This window comes from Nerophis ophidion, linkage group LG08, assembly GCF_033978795.1.
Source record: "Nerophis ophidion isolate RoL-2023_Sa linkage group LG08, RoL_Noph_v1.0, whole genome shotgun sequence".
NCBI lineage: Eukaryota > Metazoa > Chordata > Actinopteri > Syngnathiformes > Syngnathidae > Nerophis > Nerophis ophidion.
Window position 1 is genome coordinate 47,373,235 of NC_084618.1, and position 14,984 is coordinate 47,388,218.

General features: G+C 37.0%; 1 protein-coding gene across 1 annotated transcript; it reads right to left on the reverse strand.

The window, feature by feature from the left end:
• Positions 1-1,897: 1,897 nt before the first annotated feature.
• Positions 1,898-14,785, reverse strand: LOC133557850 (NHL repeat-containing protein 3-like). Its single transcript, XM_061908707.1, has 3 exons — positions 14,339-14,785; positions 14,073-14,272; positions 1,898-6,847 (listed from the first exon to the last, which is right to left on the reverse strand). The coding sequence occupies exons 1-3, from the start codon at positions 14,589-14,591 to the stop codon at positions 6,230-6,232; spliced, it is 1,071 nt and encodes a 356-aa protein (XP_061764691.1). The 5' UTR covers positions 14,592-14,785; the 3' UTR covers positions 1,898-6,229.
• Between the last annotated feature and the right edge of the window lie 199 nt (positions 14,786-14,984).

Here is a 14,984-nt window from a genome sequence, read left to right on the forward strand (position 1 = left end):
ATTCTACCACTAAATCACTTTAAAAATGCATTAAAAATTGTCAACAATACTCCATTTACGTTCCGCGAACTGCATAATAACCAAACTCTAGCGACATTGTTATTGTAAGAGCGAACACTAAGGAACTGTTTTCCTAGCGTACTAACACATCGACGTCCTACGGAATTAGCCGTAAACGATAACTATGGCAAGAGATGAGCCAGCTTCTACGTCAGCACGAAACACATTTGATTTTGTAATGCACAACACAATGAGATAGAACACCAATCAGTACTGACTGAAATGAACAAAATGAACAATTATATTACAGTATCTGTAATCATATTACAGTATCTGTAAAATATTAGCCCACGTTTCATGTTTTGTTTGTCCACAGCGAGACATCGTATGCGTCTATGGTGATACACGCATGACGTGTGACTCGCTCGATGGACAGTTGTTTGGTCCAGTTGGCTATGGCAGTTTTTTTCCGGTTAATTACGGGTAAGCAGTCCATTTATTTTATCGAAATACCTTGGCTTCAACTTCCACATTTTGCAACTTCCATTCACTTTTACCTCACTCTTTCGGCTTCAGTCTGCTCCAACGTCGCACTCTTCCTTTTTTGCTCACGTCTAAAAGTAGTAGTTCATCCTCCATAAATTCAGATTAAAAAAGATAAGGTTGTGAGTCCACATTTGTCCAAAAATAGTTGTCACAGTTGTTTGTTACCAAGTCTGCCATGATTAAAACACACACAAGCGTTTTGTATCCGGTAGTAGGAACATAAATTGTCGGACTTGCGTCGAAAAATTAGTTCTGGCAATAATTAAAATGACTAAAATACGTAAAAATATTGTACATATTACACATTGTTATGAAAGTGTGTTACTACATTATAAGTATACTTGCAGTGTGTGTATATAAAACAGAGTGTTTTGAAGTTGTTTTAGAAACTTTTGAAGGCTACAACCATGACTCCCATTAGCCGCATCTTCTAAGCTTTTCAAATCCCCCCCCCAAACAAAATATACATGTGTTCTTGTCTCACATGATGATTGTAAACGATGCAGTTCCCCTTAAGGATCTGGTAGCAAGGGTCAATTGTCACCATGACAACAGTGATCATTTTTAAACACTGCATCGTTAACATATATAATTTGTTTTGTATTTAAGGTTCTATAGTGCATTGTTGTTGAAATAATAATTATTACAAAACAAATTAAATCGTGGTAAAAGTGACAAGGTGCACGGACGTAACTGCCAAATTAAGTTGAAGCAAGTTACGTAGAATTTGCGCATCCGTGGACCAATCAACCTTTTTTAACGGTAAAGTCCGACCTTTAAAACCGTTCGGGTGTTATTTTTTTCCCCTGCAAAATAAAACAAAAAAAATTAAAAAATTGTAACCATTTGCCAATCTAAATCTTTTATTTTGAAGCAAACAAATATCGAGAACTATCTAATGATAATCTAACTGTTGAAACATCAATTTAAGTTATATAAGTTGATTTCTGTACTTTACATACATACACACACATATTCATACATACATACATACATACATACATATATATATATATATATATACGTATATATATATATATATATATATATATATATATATATATCCACACACACATACACATATACATATATATAAATTAGGGGTGTGGGGAAAAATCGATTCGAATTTGAATCGCGATTCTCACTTTGTGCGATTCAGAATCGATTTTCATTTTTTAAAAATCAATTTTTTTTTTTTTAAATCCAACAAAACAATACACATTAATACCATAACAATGCAATCCAATTCCAAAACCAAACCTGACCCAGCAACACTCAGAACTGCAATAAACAGAGCAATTGAGGAGACACAAACACGACACAGAACAAACCAAAAGTAGTGAAACAAAAATTAATATTATCAACAAGTTATAATTTCAACATAGCAGTGATTAAAAATCCCTCATTGACATTATCAGGAGACATTTATAAAAAATTCAAAAAAAGAACAATAGTGTCACAGTGGCTTACACTTGCATCGCATCTCATAAACTTGACAACACAGTGTGTCCAATATTTTCACAAAGATAAAATAGGTCATATTTTTGGTTCGTTTAATAGTAAAAACAAATTTACATTATTGCAATCAGTTGATAAAACATTGTCCTTTACAATTATAAAAGCTTTTTTTTTTTTTTAAATCTACTCTGCTAGCATGTCAGCAGACTGGGGTAGATCCTGCTGAAATCCTATGTATTGAATGAATACAGAATCGTTTTGAATCGGAAAAATATCGTTTTGGAATCGAGAATCGCGTTGAATCGAAAAAAATCGATTTTTAATCGAATCGCGACCCCAAGAATCGATATTGAATCGAATCGTGGGACACCCCAAGATAATATATATATATATATATATATATATACACATATATATTTATATACATATACATACAAATGTATATTCACATATACATATATACATAGACATATACATATATATATATATATATATATATATATATATATATATATATATATATATATATATATATATATATATACATAAATATATATACAACATCTTGATTGATTGATTCTTTTATTAGTAGATTGCACAGTTCAGTAGATCTTCCGTAAAATTCACCACTAAATGGTTACGCCCAAAAAAGCTTTTCAACTTGTTTAAGTCGGGGTCCATGTTAATCAATTCATGGTATAAATACATACAAACATACATACATACATACATATATATACACACACACTCAGTTATGGCTAACAATATTGGCACTCCTGCATTTCTGTCAGATAATGAAGCACTTCTCTCACATAATTGTTTGTTTGTTTGCATTGAAACAACACACACAAAAACTAAGCTAATATTATCTTACACAGAACTCCTAAAATGGACTCGCACTCTCAACTTTATATTTGGTAGCAATGGCTTCCTGTAGCCATCAATGAGTTTCTTACACCTTGCTACTGGAATTTTGGATATCTCTTCTTTTGCAAACTTCTTCAGGTCCCCCAGATTTGAAGGTTGCCTTCTCCCAACTGCTGTTTTAGACCTCTCCACAGATGTTCTATAGGATTTTGATCTGGACTCATTGATGGCCACTTCAGTACTTTCCAGTGCTTTGTCTTAAGCCATTTTTGTGTGACTTTTGAAGTATGCTTTGGGTTGCTGTCCTGCTGGAAGACCCATGACCTCTGAAGGAGACCCAGCATTCTGACACTGGGCCCTTCATTATGCCCCAACATTATTTGGTAGTCCTCAGATTTCATGATGCCATGCACACAGTCAAGGCATCCAATACCAGAAGCAGCAAAGCAACCCCAAAACCTCAGTAAACCTCCACCATGTTTGACTTAAGGTACTGTATGGTGTTCTTTTCTTTAAAGGCCTCATTTTATCACAGTGTCATGTGCTTCAGCAAAAAGCTCCACTTTAGTCTCATCTGTCCGCAGGACGTTCTCCCAGAAGGATTTTGGCTTCCTCAGGTAAGTTTTTGCAAACTCCAGTCTTGCTTTTTTATGTCTCTGTGTCAGCAGTGGGGTCCCCCTGGGTTTCCACCATAGCGTTCCTTTTCATTGAGATGGCGACTGACAGTGTGAGCTGACACTGTTGTACCCTGTATCTGCAGGTCAGGTTGAAATTCTTTGGAAGTGGATCGAGTTTCTTTATCCAAATGTCTAACTTTGGGGTCGGGTGAACATAGTAAAAATGAGTATACTGCCAGCAGTTAATCATATACTGAAAATGATGCCTGTCCTAATTAATAAAAGTTGGTTTAAAAAAATACATTTAATGATATCACATTTTATATGGTGTGGAAAGAAGGCCAGATGCTCATACTTAAGGTTGTCTTGTACACAAGATAAAGGAGGACTACAATTACCAAACTTGTTGCATTATTATATTTCCTTCGGTTGTGAAGAAGGAAGCCACTTATTTCATTCTTCTGCAGATAAGGACTGGATCGACATAGAAAAACATATGTTAATGAATTTGGACATTGATGTGGGGAGTTTATGTTATATTTAAAAAATACCTAACGAATTGAGGCATAGCCCATTAGAAGACACTTTTAACATTCTAAAACTGTGTCAGAAAATACTAGGAATCAACCCAATGACATCTGTATATCAACCGCTTTGGTACAATCCTAATATCATAATTAATAAAAATGTGGTTAAATGGACAACATGGAAAGACAGAGGTATTACTAAACCTCATCATATTATTAATAAAAAATATTTTAAACCGTTCAATGATTTAGTTGATCAATATAATGTAACCAGAAATCATTTTTTAAATTTTATCTCTTTAAAACACACTGTAAATAAATGCATATCCTCTGAAAGTATGTCTTTAAATAGTCATGAACTGGAAGATGCACTTTTTAATCAAGATAAATTTAAGAAATTAACTAAACTATTTTATGGAATAATAAATGAACACCACACTAGAAATGCAAATGATGCATGTGTTCGGAAATGGATGATCGACTTAAACATTTTAGATGAAAGAGACATATCATGGAATGATATTTGGAAAAATGCCAATAAGCCCTTTTAAAAACATTAAAGATAAGATGACTCAATTTAGGATATTGAATAGATTGTATTTTACATCTTCTCAGCTGTTTAAAATTGGTGTAGTAGATAGCAAGTTATGTACGAAGTGTCGGGCAGCTGAGGGAACTCTTGTTCATTTATTGTGGGAATGTCAGAGAATAAAAGAGTTATGGTTGAAAACAACAAAAGAAGCAGTCACATTCCTTAATATAAACATCCCAATGACATTGCAAACTTGTATTCTTGGGGATCTCCATCAATTTATTAACGTGTCATCAAAGAGTAAAACTGTATTTCTTTCAATATGCATAATAACAAAACGGGTAATATTAAAAAAATGGATAGATGTTGATAGTCCAACTCATATTGACTGGTATACACAAGCTATGGAAATGATATCAGTAGAAAAAACTGCATTTAGTTTAGATAATAATGAGTCGTATATTGTAATATGGGATCCATTATTGAAATTTGTTTTAAGTATTAAATGAACCAAAATATGACTTATTATATCTTTGTGTAAAATATTGGACACAGTGTGTTATCAAGCTTATGAAATGCGATGCGTTGTTCATTTTTTTTTTTTTTTTTTTTATTAATGTTTTTAATGATAATATCAATTAGGGATTTTTAATCACATCTATTTTGAAATTTTCACTAATATTGATAGTATTAATTTTTGTTTCACTACTTTTAGATTGTACAGTGTCATGTGTGTGTGTCCTCAATTGCTCTGTTTATTACTATTCTGTATGTTGCTGGGTCGGGTTTGGTTTTGGAATTTGATTACATTATTATGTATTGTTTTGTTGGATTGATTAATAAATTCATTAAAAAATAATAATAATAATAATAATTTAACAATCCTTTGTTGCAGTCAACCATCAACTGTTCTCTTCCGCCCACATCCAGGGAGGTTAGCTACACTGCCATGTGCTTCAAACTTCTTGATAACATTGCACACAGTAAACACAAGAACATTTAGATCTCTGGAGATGGACTTACAGCCTTCAGATTCTCCATGCGTTTCCACAATCTTGGTTCTCAAATCCTCTGAGAGTTATTTGCTCTTGTTTCTTTTCTCAATGCTCAGTGTGGTACAAACAACACAACTGTTCTCCAATTTAACTGCCTACAAGTATGATTTCTATATTGCCAGCACTTGTTACTTGCTACAGGCGAGTTTACTTACAAATTAAAGGAGCATCACATGCTTAGAATTGAATTATTTCTTTGAATAGGTTCCAATAATTTTGTCCAGTTCATTTTTGGTGTTCTGTGTAAAATAATATCAGATTTGGCTTTTTTTCTACAATTTTCTGGGAGAAGTGGTTCATTATCTGACAGAAATGCAGGGGTGCCAATATTTTTGGCTATGACTGTATATGTGTATATATATAGATATATATATATCTATATATATACACATACACACACACACACATATATATATATAGTTTATAATACAAACAATAGATTGGTCACCACCAGTGGGTGTTTAAAATGGCTGAGCAAAATGGTCAGTGTCATGGTCAGCCACAACAGCAGTGGCCAATTGATGGTTAACCACTTTGTTGATTCAAGTAGCTGAGAAAATGGTTAAAGACATTTATCAGTGGTCAACCACTTCATTGGTGTTTAAAGTGTCGGAGCAAAGTGGTTAGTCATTGACTCCTTTTGAATCGCAGTGTCTCTCCACCAAGACTGAAGGGGATGAACTTCTGCGCCTGCTGGGCTCCAATCTCAGCCACATACAGAACCCCTGACTGTAGGTCCAGGTCGACCAGATGTGGCTTGGCCTCATCAGCCATTTGAATCACACTGACCACCCTGCACTGGCCAATTAAACCCACCGGTGGTGCATCCAGTAGAGAAATCTGATTAGTGTTGAGCTGAACAACAACAAAGTACTTCTTATTAGGAGTCAGGCGGACTGAGTAAGGCGCGTCCTCAGTGAAGCAGCTTCCCCATGACCCCAGCCAATCCCCTGTAACTGAGTTGAAGACCTGGATCCTCTTGTTACCCCTGTCTGCTACCCACACCCTCTGAGCGTTATCCACAGTTACACTATGAGGTATGTAAAACTGAGCAAGACCTTGTCCCTTTTCTCCATGCACCCACAATACTTCCTGGTCCGGAGAAAGTTTAATGAGTCTATTGTTCATGCCGCCGTCACCGTCCACTATGTACATTTCTCCAGATTCGTGGATGAAGATCTCAGCAGGCTGGTCAAACTGCAAAGGGTTGAGCCCAGAGCCAGCTTCCCCTGACGTACCAAGCACCTGACAAATAGAAGCAGGAATACATTGATTTTTATAAGACTTGCATATAAACAAAAACACTGCCTTCTGCCAAGGTTTACATATATATATATACATACGTCATAGCAATGACTGAACAACGATGCTCTGAGGGCTTAAATACTAAATAGTGAGTTTAATCAAGTTAGAGATGGGGTCTTTTGGGTGCAAGGGAACAAATTGTACCTACAGCAGAACGATCTTGAACATGTCCATGTGATTTGTTTGATTAAAAAAAATCATGATTTGCACATTCAGAACGTTCTCTATCTGGTGCTAGAATTGGAAGAGTGCGTTGAAGAGGAACACTAACTTTAACTGATTTAACCAGAAACACATAAATCAAAACTGCTTTTATCAAAGCCTGTTCTGGATGGAAATTGGGATATTTCTTTTGACATTCTGCATAATGTATGTCAGCTGCCAAAACTCATTAAAATGTATGTCTGCATATATACTAGTTTTCAATGGAACTGACTACAATGTACCTATAATGCTAAATTACTCGCATATACGGTGGGATTCTAAATGAACGTGGGATGCGCTGTGGCCTTTTCTGGTGGGCTTGGAATGGATGCATGTGTTTGGCTGCTCATTTTAGGGTGTTTAGGGAACACAACATCAGCTAATAATTCTCTGTGGCGCTTTGGGCACACCCGGTCCGGAGCCTTGCAATGGCAAAGTCAAATGATGGGTGTGGCCTTGCTCTTATAGTGTTCATATTTGGGCAGCCTAGCCTTTTGTGAGTAATATATTTATTGATTGACTGATTGATTGAAACTTTTATTAGTCGATTGCACAGTACAGTACATATTCCGTACAATTGACCACTAAATGGTAACACCCGAATAAGTTTTTCAACTTGTTTAAGTAGGGGTCCACGTTAATCAATTCATGGTAAATTTATGGTAAAATTAATTTACATATTGAACACGCACGCATATATTAGTGATTGATGGGATACGAAGAAGAGGTAGGGTTAAATACAGCATTGCAACGATTCATCGTTTACAAAAAAAATCTTAGATTAATATTCCCTTGCTTCGATTAATCGTTTAATACACATTGATAAAATCAGGACCGCATGGAGTGCCCGACTGCCCGTAGCTTTAAAAACGCGGACATAGTTTCCACTATTGCCGTTGCAACACAACACACATTAAAGGAGTGGTGTGTGGATGCTGTGAACTGTGTGGCGGCTTACAGTACAGAGTTTTTCTTTAAAATGGGTTTTTAATATTGATGATTTGCATTTATTAGAACAAAGAATGAAGGTAATGGAAAGTAGATCATTGTTATTTCAAGTATGTCCCCTAAATCACGCATTAAATTACTGAAGTATCTTTTAACCAATTACTTGATTAATCAAACGACCAATCCACCGGATACTCGATTACTGAAATAATCGATAATTGCAGCCCTAGTTAAATAATATTGCCTTCTTCCAACTCCTTTTAAAACATGCTGAATTGTGACCTGTAAACAAGTGATCTACTCCAATGACCTTGTACGCATGTTTGAAAGAAACTACGTGGGTTATTATAAGGGGTGGACGGTTAATCGATATATTGTTGTATTTTCCTTAGATTCAACTACTGTACATTGATTAGTGCTCAGCAAGTTTACCTTCCGGAAGATAGGTGTCAATCCAAGATTGTTTTAAAAAGGGAATCAGTCGATTTTATCGATACCATATAAAGGAAAACATTGGATTTAAGAACTCCAGACTTTATATGGAGTTAAGCACTTTCAATGATAAGGAGATTAGATGTTAACTCTGTCTGCCCAATCAAAACAAAAAATGGCGGATAGCTACAATGGTTAAAAAAGGTCATAACAAACGCAAACGCCACACAACAATATAATTAATTACAACACGAAAACTTTCAGCTGCAGCCCAAGTGCAAAAGCCACAACAAGGACAAACGGCACATTACAATAATGTTAAGCATTAACACAAATTCAAGCCACAACGCGACTGACACAACGGAAGTGACAGCGGAGCAGGTTACGGCGACCCATCAGTTTCCAGAACACAACAACATTGAGCAACAACACAACAACTGGCAGTCAAGGAAAGGTCATTTAATCAGAAACATGAATATAAGAGATGGATCAAGGAGGTTATGGAAATTAGGAAGAAAGGGGCCAACACCATCAACAAGGATGAAGAGACATACAAAACCCAAAATCAGTGTAGTTGGCACATTGTGTAAATGGCAAATAAAAACAGAATACAATGATTTGCAAATCCTTTTCAACCCATATTCAATTGAATGCACTACAGATACAAGGTATTTGATGTTCAAACTCATAAACTTTTTTTTTTTTTTCAAATAATAATTAACTTAGAATTTCATGGCTGCAACAAGTGCCAAAGTAGTTGGGAAAGGGCATGTTCACCACTGTGTTACATCACCTTTCCTTTTAACAACACTCAGTAAACGATTGGGAACTGAGGAGACCAATTTTTGAAGTTTTTACAGGTGGAATTCTTTCCCATTCTTGCTTGATGTACAGCTTAAGTTGTTCAACAGTCCGGGGTCTCCGTTGTGGTATGTTAGGCTTCATATTGCGCCACACATTTTCAATGAGAGACAGGTCTGGACTACAGGCAGGCCATTTTAGTACCCGCACTCTTTTACTACGAAGCCACGCTGTTGTAACACGTGGCTTGGCATTGTCTTGTTGAAATAAGAAGGGGCGTCCATAATAACGTTGCTTGAAAGGCAACATATATTGTTCCAAAACCTGTATGTACCTTTCAGCATTAATGGTGCCTTCACAGATGTGTAAGTTACCCATGCCTGGGCATTAAAACACCCCCATACCATCACAGATACTGGCTTTTGAACTTTGCGCTTATAACAATTCGGATGGTTCTTTTCCTCTTTGTTCCGGAGGACACGACGTCAACAGTTTCCAAAAACAATTATTTTTGTATACCTAATTATTTTACAAGAAATAACAGGACCAAAGGAAAATTCACCTGCAGTGTCCTGTATACAGTATTTTTTTAATCAACACACTGCTTATAATAATCACAACCTGAACTCTAAACCTCATGAACCACAGAAAAAATGACTATGCAAAATTGCACACATCTGCTGCTGTTTCATAAGTATTTGCACTACTGATGAAACACTCATTGTTTACAGCCATATCCTATTTAAAAACAACAGGAACTATATATATTGTCATGTTGCACTTTACTGTTGTGTTTTCTTTTCTTTTTGTCTACGCATGGGAGAGTGCGAAACAAAATTTAGATTCCTTTGTATGTCTCACATGTAAAGAAATTGACAAATAAAGCTGACTTGACTTGACTTGCTTGAAAGGCCTACTGAAACCCACTACAACCCACCACGCAGTCTGATAGTTTATACATCAATGATGAAATATTAACATTGCAACACATGCCAATACGGCCTTTTTAGTGTACTAAATTACAATTTTAAATTTCCGGGGAGTTACGTCTTCAAAACGTCGTGTAATGATGACGTGTACGCAAGACGTCACAGGTTTTTAGGAAGTATGAGCGCTACGCACACACACAGCTAAACTTCGTCTGCTTTAACGGCATAATTATACAGTTTTTTGGACATCTGTGTTGCTGAATCTTTTGCAATTTGTTCAAATAATATTGGAGAAGTCACAGTAGAAAGATGGAGTTGGGAAGCTTTAGCCTTTAGCCACACAAACACACGGTGATTCCTTGTTTAAAATTCCTGGAGGTGAAACTTTCCTATGGATCAGAGCACGGTCAAAAGAACATGGATCCCGACCACATGTCAACCAGCAGGTTTCGGTGAGAAAATTGTGGTTAAAAAGTCAGTTCTTACCGGAGAAAAGCTGAGCTTGTGCCGTCCATAGCTGCCGTCGACTCCCCTGAGACACTGCGCGTCAAGACACCAGTGGAGACACCCTTCCGACTATCAGGTAATATTAAACACACTAAAACACTAGCAACACAATAGAAAGATAAGGGATTTCCCAGAATTAACCTAGTAAATGTGTCTAAAAACATCGGAATCCGTTGTTTTTGTTTTTTTCTCTAGTCCGTCGCTATCAATATCCTCAAACACAAATCTTTCACCCTCGCTCAAATTAATGGAGAAATTGACGTTTTCTCAGTCCTAATAGCCCTTTTTGTTGGAGGCTCCCATTAAAAACAATGTGAATACGTGAGGAGCCATCAAACATGTGACGTCATCGTCTGCGACTTCCGGTAGAGGCAGGGCATTTCTCTTAGCACCAAAAGTTGCAAACTTTATCGTGGATGTTCTCTACTAAATTCTTTCAGCAAAAATATGGCAATATCGCGAAATGATCAAGTATGACACATAGAATGGACCTGCTATCCCCGTTTAAATAAGAAAATCTCATTTCAGTAGGCCTTGAATGTTGTTTGCTAAAAAATTACTAAATCGATTTCAACTTATTGAATCATTTCGGATCGTATTGTTCTAAAGAAAAAGAAAAATATCCCTAAACTGTATTGGCAACCACAATTCTGAATCGAATCGTTGAAACTAATCGTTACACCCCGAGTTACAACTGTTCCACTCCAGTCCTCAGTGCTCCACTTGGCCATAATCCCAAAGGACTGTGAGAGGAAAACGTCCAATGAATGTCATCGGCAAATTAAGTTGGATCATCACCAAAATATAATGGTTTATGGATCTGATGAGGTCTGACAGACAAACAAGCAAACAAGTGGAATAGGGAGTTTAAATTCCTGCCAAACACAGTTTTCTATTCCAGCTTCTGTCCTTACAGCTTAATCAAATTTAATGATTTTGATTTACTTTCCTGTTATGAAACACAATGGAGAAATGTATTTAATATAGTAATTATTTACGTATTAAATGTGGATTTTAGCCAAAATGAGACAATCAAACCACATTATTTTAAAAAAGTGCTAGGGATATATAAATAAACTTTGATTGATTGATTGAAAACAATGGAATCATTCTTAGCAGAGGTCATTAAAGGCCTACTGAAATGAGATTTTCTTATTTAAACGGGGATAGCAGGTCCATTATATGTGTCATACTTAATCATTTCTCGATATTGCCATATTTTTGCTGAAAGGATTTAGTAGAGAACATCGACAATAAAGTTTGCAACTTTTGGTGCTGATAAAAAAGCTTTGCCTTTACCGGAAGTCGCAGACGATGATGTCACAAGGGTGAGGGGTCCTCACGTCCTCACATTGTTTATAAGGGGAGCCTCCAGCAGCAAGAGCTATTTGGACCGAGAAAACGACAATTTCCCCATTAATGTGAGCGAGGATGAAAGATTTGTGGATGATGATATTGATAGCGAAGGTCTAGAATTTTTTTTATTTATTTAAATGAATAAAAAGCGACGGCTCTGGGCGGCGGCAGTGTGAGCGTTTCAGATGTAATTAAACACATTTACTAGGATAATTCTGGAAAATCCCTTATCTGCTTATTGTTTTAATAGTGTTTTAGTGAGATTGTAAAGACATACCTCGAGGTCGGATGGCTGCGGTGAACACGCAGTGTCTCAGAGAGAAGCCGAGGTGCCAAGCTCACAGCTGCCTTTCAAACAGCTACTGCAGGAGGACGAATAATCCAATGATGTCTCCGGTAAGATATATATCACAATTTTCCCATCTAAAAAACATGCTGGTTGACGTAGAAAAATATGTTCGCTCAACCGCTCTGTGTTAAAAACAAAGAAACACCGGCTGTGTCTTGGTGTTAAAGACAGCTGCAATACACCGCTTTCCACCAACAGCATTGTTCTTTATAGTCTCCGTTATTAATTTAACAAATTGCAAAAGATTCAGCAACACAGATGTCTAGAATACTGTTTAATTGCGCGATGAAAAGAGACGACAAATGGTGGTGCGCTAATATTTCCTGACAGTCCGTGACGTCACGCGCACGCGTCATCATTCCGCGACGTTTTCAACAAGAAACTCGGCGGGAAATTTAAAATTGCAATTTATTAAACTAAACCGGCCGTATTGGCATGTGTTGCAATGTTAATATTTCATCATTGATATATAAACTATCAGACTGCATGGTCGGTAGTAGTGGGTTTCAGTAGGCCTTTAAAGGCCTTTAAAAAACTGAAATGAGATTTTCTTGTTTAAACGGGAATAGCAGGTCCATTCTATGTGTCATACTTGATCATTTCGCGATATTGCCATATTTTTGATGAAAGGATTTAGTAGAGAAAATCGACGATAAAGTCCGCCACTTTTGGTACTTCCTGAAAAAGCCTCGCCTTTACCGGAAGTCGCAGACGATGATAGCGCACGTGTGGGGGCTCCTCACATATTTACATTGTTTATAATTGGAGCCTCCAACAAAAACAGTGATTCCGCCCGAGAAAACGACAATTTCCCCATTGATTTGAGCGGGGATGAAAGATTTGTGTTTGAGGATATTGATAGCGAAGGACTACAAAAAAAAAAACGAGTTAAAAAAAAAAACGCAATAGCATTGGGACGGATTCCGATGTTTTTAAACACATTTACTAAGATAATTCTGGGAAATCCCTTATATTTCTATTGTGTTGCTAGTGTTTTAGTGAGTTTAATATTACCTGATAGTCGGAGGTGTACCTCCACGAGTGTGTTGACGCCATGTCTCACGGGTGTCGACGGCAGCTGTACGGACGACACAAGCTCAGCCGATATCCGGTAAAACTTTTTAACCACAATTTTCTCACCGAAACCTGCTGGTTGACATTCGGTTGGGATCTATGTCTGCTTGATCCATAGTAAAGTTTCAGCTCCGGGAATTTTAAACAAGGAATCACCGTGTGTTTGTGTGACTAAAGGCTAAAGCTTCCCAACTCCATCTTTCTACTTGGACTTCTCCAATATTAATAGAACAAATTGCAAAAGATTCAGCAACACAGATCTCCAAAATACTGTGTAATTATGCCGATAAAGCAGACGACTTTTACCTGTGTGTGAGTAGCGCTCATACTTCCTAAAGACGCGTTACGTCCTGTGTACACGTCATCATTACACAACGTTTCCAAGATGAAACTCTCGGGAAATTTAAAATTGTAATTTAGTAAACTAAAAAACCCGTATTGGCATGTGTTGCAATGTTAATATTTCATCATAGATGTATAAACTATCAGACTGCGTGGTGGGTAGTAGCGGGTTTCAGTAGGCCTTTAACAAATACATATCAACAGTTGTGGATCAATGGTTCACCTGTAAAAGTTTCCCTGATGGCGAGTACTGTTTCACGGTGTGGCCATACGGACCATTTCCCACATCTGTGATCCAGATAGTTGGGTTTGACAAGGCATCTGCTAAAAATATACCATGGGGCATTTCTAAGGTGGTTGTGTTCCAGGACATGAGGAAGTCGCCTTCTGATGTAAATACCAGCACCTTGGGCACATTCTCACCTAAAAAGGAGCAATCAACGCCATGTTAATAACACACATCAGTCCAGATTGATGGTCAGGAGTTACCTCTTTGTGCAACATAGACCACACCAGCATACTGGTTGACAGCCACTCCAAACACATTCCCAGTGAAAAGTTCAGGATTTTTGGGCCAGCTCAGGTCCAGTTTGTACAACGGCCGGCCCAGCAGCTGGTAGTCCTGGCGGAAGATGAAGCTGCTAGCCTGCTGGGTGCCAAAGACGCCATATAACACCATCATAAGGAAAACTACTGAGGCCAGGCTGGTCATTATCACACACGTATGGCTTCTGTTGTTCATTGATGCGGTTTACACACAAAATACTCACTAACACTGGATAACGTTGCACAGTTCGCTACGAAAAAAAATTGGCAAAGCGTTAAAAATATACAATCCGGTGATTTATGACCAATATTGTCATCGAATTGCATTTAGTATCCACTTCCTGGTCAGCCCACGACGTAAACAAATTAGTGTAAAGTTTAAAATGTGCTTATATCCTGTTTCCGCTTAAAATCCATAACACACAGCGACTCCGCAAAAACGATGGTCCAATCTTGCATTTATTTTATTCAACTCACAGACAAAACACACAATGACAACTTTTTTAATACATAAAAGCTCGTATGTGTATTATTTGTGCAAAGACTGCCAAAGCATTATGGCATAATGATCTTATTTTCTAGGGAAACA

Coding starts and splice junctions, on each gene's coding strand:
- LOC133557850 (XM_061908707.1), bottom strand. CDS start 14,591: ATGAACAACAGAAGCCATACGTGTGTGATAATGACCAGCCTGGCCTCA. Junction 14,273..14,338: donor GGTCTATGTTGCACAAAGAG/GTAACTCCTGAC, acceptor GCTCCTTTTTAG/GTGAGAATGTGCCCAAGGTG. Junction 6,848..14,072: donor CATCAGGGAAACTTTTACAG/GTGAACCATTGA, acceptor TCTATTTGTCAG/GTGCTTGGTACGTCAGGGGA.